The sequence below is a fragment of the Salvelinus sp. IW2-2015 genome, linkage group LG19 (assembly GCF_002910315.2).
Source record: "Salvelinus sp. IW2-2015 linkage group LG19, ASM291031v2, whole genome shotgun sequence".
NCBI classification, from domain to species: Eukaryota; Metazoa; Chordata; class Actinopteri; order Salmoniformes; family Salmonidae; genus Salvelinus; species Salvelinus sp. IW2-2015.
Window position 1 is genome coordinate 37,983,484 of NC_036859.1, and position 12,740 is coordinate 37,996,223.

At 40.2% G+C, this 12,740-nt stretch overlaps 1 protein-coding gene and 1 long non-coding RNA gene across 2 annotated transcripts in view; both read right to left on the minus strand.

Annotated features, from left to right (window-relative positions):
• Window positions 1–2,012: 2,012 nt before the first annotated feature.
• LOC111979371 (uncharacterized) lies at window positions 2,013–3,311 on the minus strand. The gene is made up of 3 exons (XR_002879324.2): window positions 2,353–3,311; window positions 2,242–2,313; window positions 2,013–2,143 (listed from the first exon to the last, which is right to left on the minus strand). It is a non-coding gene; the product is annotated as an uncharacterized lncRNA (long non-coding RNA).
• A 1,688-nt stretch (window positions 3,312–4,999) lies between these two features.
• The window catches only part of LOC111979105 (E3 ubiquitin-protein ligase rnf213-alpha), a 58,652-nt gene continuing 50,911 nt past the window's right edge, over window positions 5,000–12,740 (minus strand). The window contains 4 exon segments of the mRNA XM_070449058.1: window positions 5,000–5,866; window positions 11,591–11,769; window positions 12,051–12,143; window positions 12,537–12,734. Of these exon segments, the coding sequence (XP_070305159.1) occupies window positions 5,716–5,866; window positions 11,591–11,769; window positions 12,051–12,143; window positions 12,537–12,734 (621 nt within the window). The 3' untranslated portion in view covers window positions 5,000–5,715.

A 12,740-nucleotide genomic window follows, 5' to 3' on the forward strand; every position in this document is an offset into this window, starting at 1 on the left:
GTCATGAAGGACTTTTTTTTAAATGCTGCCCAGAGCTCGTGGCTGAGCGGTACCGGAGCGAAATTGGAGAGAGTGAGAGAGAAGTTCCCGACTTTTTTATTTTTTTAGATCCGCTGCTTGCTCCAGCCAAATTACGCACGTTCTGCTCCTCCCTCCACTCTGCTCACATCCTCTGTTTTACAAAGTACATTTCTGTCTAACTCCACCCAGCCGGAACAGGCCCCAGAGAGACTGACTAAAATGCAATTTTTCCAGGGATTGGATGGGAACACTGCCCTTGATCTTCATGCCTTGAGGCCCCCTTGAGTATAAGGCATGCTGTGTGGGACACTGGAGGAGTGGGTCTTTAGAAGAGTGGGAGGGGAGACTTAAGTTTTTATATAGTATTTAACTATGGATTACTTCAATGACCAAAAAAAATCTAGAATCCGTCTGGCTTTCTAAAGAACGTTCACAGAAGTGTAGCTTGGGGTTGTTCCCTTGTTTGGAAAAGAGGATTGTACATGAGATGTTAAAGCCAAGGTTGCTTGTATAGATTTTGAGTAGATGGCAAAATGACTGAAATACTCCAGTAGTACATGAAATGTAGAAGAACAAATGATGTTCAGGAAATAAAGAAATTATGCTTTCAATCCCCCCCATGAATCTTTACTTCTGTGAAGTGGAGTCAAACTCAAACTAATTGAAATATGTGAAGATTAATGTCTATTCACTTTAATCCAATTCGTATTCTTACTGAAAAAACTGACCAGGGCGATGGGTGAGTGATTCATATAAGCCTAGTTCAGTTGTTTCGTATTTCAAATAGCCTGCGGTAAACTAAACTACTACCTTGCATTCAGTAATTTAATTATTCCTGAATTTTCTCCCCAAACAAAATTTTAAGCCAGTTTATATTTTCACAAGACTATCCACATGAAGACCACCTATTAATTAGAATATTCAGACTCCCTACATTTATTACCTATTAATTAGAAATATTCAGACCCTACATTTTTACGAAAATAAAAAAAAAAAAAACAAAAAAAAAAGAAAAAAAATAAAAGAAAAAAAAAAAAAACAAAAAAAAAAAAGAAAAAAAAAAAAAAAAAAAAAAAAAAAAAAAAAAAAAAAAAAAAAAAACACAAAAAAAAAAAAAAAAAAAAAAAAAAAAAAAAAAAAATAAAAACTATTAATTAGAATAATCAGGCTCCTACGTTTTTACCTATTAATTGAAAATATTCAGACTCCTACGTTTTTACCTATTAATTAGAAATTCAGACTCCTACATTTTTCAATTAGAATATTCAGACTCCTACATTTTTACCAATTAGAATATTCAGACTCCTACGTTTTTACCTATTAATTAGAATATTCAGACTCCTACATTTTTACCAATTAGAATATTCAGACTCCTACATTTTTACCAATTAGAATATTCAGACTCCTACGTTTTTACCTATTAATTAGAATATTCAGACTCCTACATTTTTACCTATTAATTAGAATATTCAGACTCCTACGTTTTTACCTATTAATTAGAATATTCAGGCTCCTACATTTTTACCTATTAATTAGAATATTCAGACTCCTACATTTTTACCTATTAATTAGAATATTCAGACTCTACGTTTTTACCTATTAATTAGAATATTCAGACTCCTACATTTTTACCAATTAGAATATTCAGACTCCTACATTTTTACCAATTAGAATATTCAGACTCCTACGTTTTTACCTATTAATTAGAATATTCAGACTCCTACATTTTTACCTATTAATTAGAATATTCAGACTCCTACGTTTTTACCTATTAATTAGAATATTCAGGCTCCTACATTTTTACCTATTAATTAGAATATTCAGACTCCTACATTTTTACCTATTAATTAGAATATTCAGACTCCTACATTTTTACCTATTAATTAGAATATTCAGACTCCTACGTTTTACCTATTAATTAGAATATTCAGGCTCTACATTTTTACCTATTTTAGAATATTCAGTCCTACATTTTTACCTATTAATTAGAATATTCAGACTCCTACATTTTTACCTATTAATTAGAATATTCAGGCTCCTACGTTTTTACCTATTAATTAGAATATTCAGACTCCTACGTTTTTACCTATTAATTAGAATATTCAGACTCCTACGTTTTTACCTATTAATTAGAATATTCAGACTCCTACATTTTTACCAATTAGAATATTCAGACTCCTACATTTTTACCATTAGAATATTCAGACTCCTACGTTTTACCTATTAATTAGAATATTCAGACTCCTACATTTTTACCTATTAATTAGAATATTCAGACTCCTACGTTTTTACCTATTAATTAGAATATTCAGACTCCTAAAGATTTTTTACATAGAAAAATGTAAGCGTCGTTGAGACCACCTCCATTTAATTTAGGATCAAACTGTGTTGGGTACATTGTTTGATATAATTTAAGACTCTTAATAAGTTTCAGGAAGTGGCCATTAGTAGCCAACTTCTTGAGGGGGAAGTTGACTGCCCCGTCCCGGACCTCCTCTCTACCCAACCTTAGGCCTACAGCAGCACCACAGTCAGAAAATCCTAAGGAGAGCATGATTGTACATTTGCAACATATTTCCAGTTAGCTACTGGAAATTAATTTGCACTCATTTGTATAGGGTTTTCACTTTGTTTTTAAAAGGSTAAGTTCATCAAATTTATGTTTGGGTCGAACTTAAGTTAATCTTAACTGAATGAACATTTACCCTTTTAATGTAGTCAGTCCAGTTTAGATCATAAAAGCATATCATGGACACATTCATCCAAAAACACAATCAAGATCGCTTTCACTTTTTAATTACCAAGTACTCATAAGTCTGTAGCATACCATTCCTACTGAGGCAGTTTTCGGCAAAACAATCACAGGTGTCGCATGTGCGCTGTTGTGGCGTATACAAGGCCGCCGAGGCTGCGCTGAAGTGGTACTCCTAAAAAAGTTACGGTTGGCAAGTCTGCATCACATCATACGTACCTCAGTGCTGCTTGTAATCATCAAATGTAATACAACTATTGGTGAACACTTCTCCAGCAATATTCATGAACGCCAAAAGCTATCCATATTTATGCCACCACAGTGCAATGCTACATAGTCGTGTCTGTCGTTGTTCTGTTTTTGTTGTTGGTGTGGGCCGTTGGACATTATGGAATATTATCAGTAATCAGCCAAGACAGCCTTGTTATTGTCGCTCAAACTCTCATTGTAGGGTTATCTAATGTGTAATGTGTACATTTTGTATTTTGCTCAATTTTTTTTTTTTTTTTTGATGCAGTGTGAACATGACAATTATATACTGATMAAAAATATAAACGCAACATGTAAAGTGTTGGTCCCATGTTTCATGAGCTGAAATAAAAGATCACAGAAATGTTACATATGCACATCTTATTTCTCTCAAATTTTTAACACATTTGTTTACATCCCTGTTAGTGAGCATTTCTCCTTTTGCCAAGATAATCCATCCACCTGACAGGTGTAGCATATCAAAAAGTGGATTAAATAGCATTATCATTAGTGGTGCACCTTGTGTTGGGGACAAAATGCCACTCTAAAATGTGCAGTTTTGTTACACAACACAATGCCACAGATGACTCAAGTTTTGAGGGAGTGTGCAATTGGCATGTTGACTGCAGGAATATCAACCAGAGCTGTTGACAGATAATTTAATATTAATTTCTCTTCCATAAGCCACCAACGTTGTTTTAGAGAATTTGGCAGTATGTCTAATCGGCTGCACAACCGCAGACCACGTTTAACCACGCCAGCCCAGGACCTCCACATCCGGCTTCTTCACCTGCGGGATCATCTGAGACCAGCCATYCCGACAGCTGATGAAACTGTAGGTTTGAACAACCTTAGAATTTCTACACAAACTCTCACCAGGGTTTTGACCTGACTGCAGTTCGACGTTGTAACCGACTTCAGGGGGTTATGTGTYGCGCTGCATGAGGCAAATGGTGGTCACATCTGATACTGACTGGTTTTCTGATCCACGCACCTACCTTTTTTAAAGGTATCKGTGACCAACAGATGCATATCTGTATTCCCAGTCATGTGAAATGCATAGATTATATTTTTGTTCAGTATATTTAATCACAACATGCAACAATTTCAAAGATTTTACCGAGTTACAGTTCATATAAGGAAATCAATTGAAATACATTTTATTAGGCCCTATGGATTTCACATGACTGGGAATACAGATATGCATCTGTTGGTCACACATACCATTAAAGAAGGTAGGTGCGTGGATCAGAAAACCAGTCAGTATATTGTGTGACCACCATTTGCCTCATGCAGCGCAACACATCTCCTTCACATAGAGTTGATCGTGGCCTGTGGAATGTTGTCCCACTCGTCTTCAATTGCYGTCCGAAGTTGCTGGATATTGGCGGGAACTGGAACACGCTGTCGTACACGTCAATCCAGAGCATCCCGAACATGCTCAATGGGTGACATGTCTGAGTGTGCAGGCCATGGAAGAACCGTGCCATTTTATCAAGTTCAAATTAAATGGAAACCCTCTAGAAATGTTGAGTGCAAATGATTATATCACTTTGTTTTTAAAATAATGATCATTTAAAAATGGATATTTTACAGAGTTACAGTTCATATAAGGAAATCAGTTAATTTAAATAAATAAATTCGTCCCAAAAGTGAAAGCAATCTTGATTGTGTTTTTGGATGAATGTGTCCATGATATGCTTTTATGATCTAAACTGGACTGACTACATTAAAAAGGGTAAATGTTCATTCAGTTAAGATTAACTTAATTTTGACCCAAACATAAATTTGATGAACTTACACTTTTAAAAACAAAGTGAAAACCCTATAAAAAATGAGTGCAAATTATTTATTTCATTTGAACTTGATTTTACATTTTAACCAAGTCTTAGAATTGCTTTCTCTCTGATATTAGCAGGATACGGCACATCATTTGTGGTGGAAAACAGTGAAGGACAGCCATGATATAATGGCATCTCAAAGTGCGATGATGGCTCCAGCCCCTTTAATTCAGGATGTCATGATTGGACAAATGACTTAAGACAAAGCAAATAATCTACTCATATTCAATCAGAACAAAAAACTAAAAAGTTATATATTTTTGGGAGATGAGGGCTATACTGAATTCTCAACCAGATACAATTCTAATGTCATGCATTTCACTAACAAGGCTGCAAATTAGACAAAATGGACCCATAGCGCCCACTGATCTAAAGTCAATGGTGTCAGGATATATTATCTTGGAAGAAACGCCAAATAACAACAGTCTGAAGATTGCGAACCTATTTTTAAAAAACGAGGTAAAAACGAGAAAAATATAAAAAATATAAACAATTTTACACTTCATCAAAAAAAAAAATATAGAAAAGTTTGAATAAAATCTCAACGTAAACTATATTTCCCCCAAAAATGAACATAAAAAAAAGATTCACTAAAAACTATTACTTCTAACAGTCAGGGAAAATCACATTCAAAGCAGTTTTTTTTGCATGGAGGAAGGCATGATTCTTCATATTTACCATTTGAATATGCTCTGTCTACATCTGGAGTGTCAGTGGGGCACATACTGTACTGTGCTATCACTTAAAGGCTAATAACAAATGGTGTTTATGAGAGGCTACTCCTGTCATCTACTCTAGCATTTCCCTGATTGTTTATAGTATCCATTTGCATTCAAATGGACAGTTGATCAATTACATCATCCATTCCTGTTGGGAAGTCACAGTAAATTTCCAGGTCTCTACAATCTGTGAGAGAAGTATCTCGTCTGGGAAGGAGGCCTCCACGTCAGGCAGGACTTCTACTTYTTTGCGGTCCATGTATCCAGCCAACGTCTCTTTGACACTAACAAGGTAGAWTGAGAGAGAGAGAGGAAAAGTCTTGTGATTTCAGACCTCAGACTATTTATTTTATTTCACCTTTATTTMACCAGGWWGGCYAGTTGAGAACAAGTTCTCATTTACAACTGCGACCTGGCCAAGATAAAGYAAAGCAGTGYGACASAWACAACAACACAGWGTTACACATGGAATAAACAAACGTTCAGTCAATAACACAATAGAAACAAAGAAAGTCTATATACAGTGTGTGCAAATGGCATGAGGTGGTAAGGCAATAAATAGGCCATAGTAGCAAAGTAATTACAATTTAGCAGATTAACACTGGAGTGATAGATGAGCAGATGATGATGAGCAGATGAAGGTGTGTAAGTAGTGATACGGTTGTGCAAAAGAGCAGCAAAGTAAATAAAAACAATATGGGGGATGAGGTAGGTAGATTGGATGGGCTTTTTACAGATGGACTATGTACAGCTGCAGCGATCGGTTAGCTGCTCAGATAGCTGATGTTTAAAGTTAGTGAGGGAAATGTAAGCTCCAGCTTCAGTGATTTTTGCAATTYGTTCCAGTCACTGGCAGCAGAGAACTGGAAGGAAAGGCGGCCAAAGGGGGTGTTGGCTTTGGGGATGACCAGTGAGATATACCTGCTGGAGCGCGTGCTACGGGTGGGTGTTGTTATCGTGACCAGTGAGCTGAGATAAGGCGGAGCTTTACCTAGCAAAGACTTATAGATGACCTGGAGCCAGTGGGTCTGGCGACGAATATGTAGCGAGGGCCAGCCGACTAGAGCATACAGGTCGCAGTGGTGGGTGGTATAAGGGGCTTTGATAACAAAACGGATGGCACTGTGAGAGACTACATCCAATTTGCTAAGTAGAGTATTGGAACAGTTTTTACCCCCAAGCCATAAGACCCCTGAACAGGTAACCAAATGGTTACCCGAACTATTTGCATTGTGTGCCCCCCAACCCCTTTTTTTACGCTGCTGCTACTCTCTGTTTATCATATATGCATAGTCACTTTAACTATACATTCATGTACATACTACCTCAATTGGCCCGACCAACCTGTGCTCCCGCTCATTGGCTAACCGGGCTATCTGCATTGTGTCCCGCCACCCGCCAACCCCTCTTTTTACGCTACTGCTACTCTCTGTTCATCATATATGCATAGTCACTTTAACCATACCCATATGTACATACTACCTCAATAAGCCTGACTAACCGGTGTCTGTAYATAGCCTTGCTACTCTTATTTTCAGATGTCTTTTTACTTTTGTTTTATTTCTTTACTTACCTACACACACACAAACCTTTTTTTCTTCATACCATTGGTTAGAGCCTGTAAGTAAGCATTTCACTGTAAGGTCTACACCTGTTGTATTAAGTATTTCACTGTAAGGTCTACACCTGTTGTATTCGGCGCACGTGACAAATAAACTTTGATTTGATTGGAAGCTATTTTGTAGATGACATCGCCGAAGTCGAGGATCGGTAGGATAGTCAGTTTTACKAGGGTAAGTTTGACGGCAGAGTGAAGGAGGCTTTGTTGCAAAATCGAAAGCCGATTTTAGATTTGATTTTGGATTGGAGATGTTTGATATGAGTCTGGAAGGAGAGTTTACCGTCTAGCCAGACACCTAGGTATTTGTAGTTGTCCACATATTCTATCAGAACCGTCCAGAGTAGTGATGCTAGTCGGGGGCGGGCGGGTGCGGGCAGCGAACGGTKGAAAAGCACTATATTGTTTAGGGCTTAGGCCCATTAATTAGACTAATGCATACATGCACAAAATAATTATACTTTTCCCCTTTTTTAGAAAATGAGTGAAAGTTMATTTTTGGAAGTTTTAACTTATTTTCAACTTTCCCAGGGTGCTGTAGCTTCCTTCAAAATAAAAAAAAGTTATTTAGCTGGTGTCTTTGTGCTAACAGACGCAAGCCGTTTCTACTAGCATTGCTACCATAGACATTTGAAATAAGAAYKAACAGAAAGGGTGTCTCCTTTTTAAGTCAATGATGCCATAATGGGTGGACTGGCAGCCATTTTGAGTGTACCCATGACAGGAAGTAAAAGCAGTAAGTGTGCCCTTCAATCTGTTCTGTGATTTATTGAGTCAACTCAACTGACAATAACTGGTCGTTTGGATCCTGGATGCTGAGTGGACGAGCAGCTTCAAGCCGTGCTGTATTGGCCGTCACAGACACACCTATGCCTGCTAACAGTTCCATCTGAAAATGATCACTGCGCCTCCTTAAAAATATCTTGTTCATGTTGCTGTCCCAATCATCTCCTGTATTTATCAACTTCCTGCCTAGCATTTAGCTTGGTACAACGGGAGTTAACCTCTAGAAGTCTAGAAGTCAGTTGGGGCGGTCATACCATGGATTATTTAGCAGTTTGATTTTTAGTTTTAGGACCCATTTAGGTATAAAAGAAAATCGAAATACATTTTTAAAAATCAAATATTGGCCTTTACTACTATAGTCCATAGAAATGCATTGAATAACACATTCATAAATGTTAAAAAAATACAGTCCAAAAAGGAATAAGATTTTGAAGTGTCTAAGATATATAGGATATATAAGAAAGCTCAGGAATTCTGAAAAAAAATTGGACATTTTTGTCACAAAACTACTTCCATTTGTTTGTATGGGTTACCTTGAGACGAGTCCTGTRACACTTATGGGGGTCGTAGAGCTAAACRGAGAACAACATCGTGTTCRTGAGAATCTCCCCTTTTCAATGAGTGGTCATAACCATTCAGAGCGTACAGACGTTTTCGTGAGAAAACCGATTTTCGGGATGTCTCATGGTCTGACAAACACAGCTGTATCTCGATCACCTTCCACTACAGAAGCGGAAGGCCGACATAGGTGGATACAGTGGATTGAGACACAGCCCATGCAAATCAGGTATCTCAAGCTTAAACTGAGGAATTTTGATGGGGATATTTTTTATTATGTTACTTAGATTGATGCACCGGTGCGTCAATAGACTCCCTTAGGGATTAATATAAGCCTCACTGTCTGCCTGTCCAACCTCGGAAACAATGTTTTGATCTCTGTAGTACCATACATAGCTAGCTAGCGACAAGAACGTTGTCCAGCCTGCATAGCAACCATTTTGTTTAGAACGGACGACCAGTCCTTTTGTATAGCAACTACGCAAAAATAATTAACGACTGGTTGTTAGTTATTTTAGCCATGTTGCCACCAATTAACGACTGGTTGTTAGTGATTTTAGCCATGTTGCTACAGACGCGAGTCTGTAGCAACATGGCTAAAATAACTAACAACCAGATTTTTGTCCGGACTTTATCTTCTGGTGAAAGAATGAAATTGTATGACTTGACCTTTCAAAATAAAATGTATGAAAATATGTAATTCATTGTTATTTGAATATGATGGTCACAGTTTTATAAGAGCTATCGTGCCGTGGCTGAGATATTTGCGGGCTATACTCGGTCTTATCTCAGGATGGTAAGTTGGTGGTTGAAAATATCTCTCTAGTKGTGTGGGGGCTGTGCTTTGTCAAAGTGGGTGGGGTTATATCCTGCCTGTTTGGCCCTGTCCAGGGGTATCGTCGGATGGGGCTACAGTGTCTCCCAATCCCTCCTGTCTCAGCCTTCAGTATTTATGCTGCAGTAGTTTATGTGTCGGGGGCTAGGGTCAGTCTGTTATATCTGGAGTATTTTTCCTGTCTTATCCGGTGTCCTGTGTGAATTAAGTATACTCGCTCTGATTCTCTCTTTCTTTCCTTCTTTCTCTCTCTCGGAGGACCTGAGCCCTAGGACCATGCCTCAGGACTACCTGGCCTGATGACTCCTTGCTGTCCCCAGTCCACCTGGCCGTGCTGCTGCTCCAGTTTCAACTGTTCTGCCTGCGGCTATGGAACCCTGACCTGTTCACCGGACATGCTACCTACATTTACATTTACATTTAAGTCATTTAGCAGACGCTCTTATCCAGAGCGACTTACAAATTGGTGCATTCACCTTATGATATCCAGTGGAACAACCACTTTACAATAGTGCATCTAACTCTTTTAAGGGGGGGGGGGTTAGAAGGATTACTTTATCCTATCCTAGGTATTCCTTAAAGAGGTGGGGTTTCAGGTGTCTCCGGAAGGTGGTGATTGACTCCGCTGACCTGGCGTCGTGAGGGAGTTTGTTCCACCATTGGGGTGCCAGAGCAGCGAACAGTTTTGACTGGGCTGAGCGGGAACTGTACTTCCTCAGAGGTAGGGAGGCGAGCAGGCCAGAGGTGGATGAACGCAGTGCCCTTGTTTGGGTGTAGGGCCTGATCAGAGCCTGAAGGTACGGAGGTGCCGTTCCCCTCACAGCTCCGTAGGCAAGCACCATGGTCTTGTAACGGATGCGAGCTTCAACTGGAAGCCAGTGGAGAGAGCGGAGGAGCGGGGTGACGTGAGAGAACTTGGGAAAGTTGAACACCAGACGGGCTGCGGCGTTCTGGATGAGTTGTAGGGGTTTAATGGCACAGGCAGGGAGCCCAGCCAACAGCGAGTTGCAGTAATCCAGACGGGAGATGACAAGTGCCTGGATTAGGACCTGCGCCGCTTCCTGCGTGAGGCAGGGTCGTACTCTGCGAATGTTGTAGAGCATGAACCTACAGGAACGGGTCACCGCCTTGATGTTAGTTGAGAACGACAGGGTGTTGTCCAGGATCACGCCAAGGTTCTTAGCACTCTGGGAGGAGGACACAATGGAGTTGTCAACCGTGATGGCGAGATCATGGAACGGGCAGTCCTTCCCCGGGAGGAAGAGCAGCTCCGTCTTGCCGAGGTTCAGCTTGAGGTGGTGATCCGTCATCCACACTGATATGTCTGCCAGACATGCAGAGATGCGATTCACCACCTGGTTATCCTGGTTACCTGTCCCAGACCTGCTGTTTTCAACTCTCTAGAGACAGCAGGAGCGGTAGAGATACTCTGAATGATCGGCTATGAAAAGTCAACTGACATTTACTCCTGAGGTGCTGACCTGTTGCACCCTCTACAACCACTATGATTATTATTATTTGACCCAGCTGGTCATCTATGAACATTTGAACATCTTGGCCATGTTCTGTTATAATCTCCACCCGGCACAGCCAGAAGAGGACTGGCCACCCCTCATTGCCTGGTTCCTCTCTAGGTTTCTTCCTAGGTTCTTGCCTTTCTAGGGAGTTTTTCCTAGCCACCGTGCTTCTACACCTGCATTGCTTGCTGTTTGGGGTTTTAGGCTGGGTTTCTGTACAGCACTTTGAGATATCAGCTAATGTAAGAAGGGCTTTATAAATACATTTGATTTGATTTATCGCGCCGGGTCGAACGCCGCCATTTACCCGTGACTGTATTCATGATACAGCACGGCCACTTGTGCCTTATTGCTTAAATTACAAAAAATACATTCCATTGCATGAGCCACATCAGTTAGCATCATTTGATAGAACATTCCAAAATACACAAATTATTGCATCACAATACCAGGCAGCCATTGCAAGTGTACCCATGAGTTTACCAATCAATTGCCAGGGTTAAAGCTTCCAAGTCCGTTCTGTTCATTCTTATTTCTATGATTGCTACATACTCGAAAAAATGTTAGCCACAAAACAAGCCAAACTAGATAAGTGAACTATCCCTTAAAAAAGTTAGAATGAGTGAATATCGTTGCATGGTTTGGAACCTATGATTTGACCCAGAGTTCCTCCATGGTTGCCATTTGACCTCACCTCCAGTTTGGTTTGTAGGTGTCTGAGACATGTGGTTTCCCCAGATTCAGCAGGAGGAACTCGTGCATCTCCAGCAGCCAGGTGTCAACGTGACCCTTGGAGATGAATCCTTGGAGCAGTCTCTTCTGTTCCTCCTCCAGAGGCTGCTGGTACTCTGCAGACACCCCAGAGAAAGGGTCCTTGAAGAGGAGAGAGGGAGGAAACTCTCTCAGCTGTACAAATACTAACTTAACATTTTACAATGTAATACGTTTGAATTTAAAACATTGAACCCTCTCTCAGAAAGAGCTCACACAATTGACACAGTCACGTTGTTTTGTGGATGATTGTGTCATGTTTTGTGGATGATTGTGTCATGTTTTGTGAATGATTGTGTCATGTTTTGTGGATGATTGTGTAATGTTTTGTGGATGATTGTGTYATGTTCTGTATCTCGTTGGTTGGTCTGAACGTGTCTTACCCTCTTCAGACTCTTCAGCATGTTCTCTGATTTGAGGGAAGAGAGGAGCTGCCACAGAGCCACACAGTGCTTCAGACTGCACCTGCCCAGAGCCTACAGAAACGGGACCGCATAGAACACACGTTACGAACATTGAAAACAATTCACCACTTGCATTTAAGGTAGAATTAGCGATGCAGAAAATAAAATAAAAAACAGCAATATCTGGTTGATTTCTAAACAACTAAGAGCGTTGAAGTGCGAGGGCTAAACCTCTCTGCTGTTTTGGTTCACGTTGTAGCAGAGTGAATCGCACAGCCGTGCACATGCACAGATACTCTCTGTGTTACTGTGAGAGAGAGAAGTATCGCATCACGTTCATCTCAATGTCTGCAGTGCTGTTTGTGACATCATCCTGTTGCCGAGTCTCAGTTTAAGTTGATATTGACCAAACCAAGTCATGTGTTTTCATGTAAAATCATAAATGGTGTGGCGGGGCTGTGTCACCTTTAAGATGTGAGGGTCAGTCTGCTCGCCCATCTTCAGCATGTTCTCCAGGTAGCAGACCAGGGGCATCTGGGAATCTCCCCCAGTCATGGACAGGAAGCCCAGAGCCAGCTCCACAGCCTTCAGGGCTTCACACACCTCACTGTACGACTGCAGATCCCTGGACAGGGCTGTGAGGGTCAGGGWTGGCAGATGCTCCTAGAA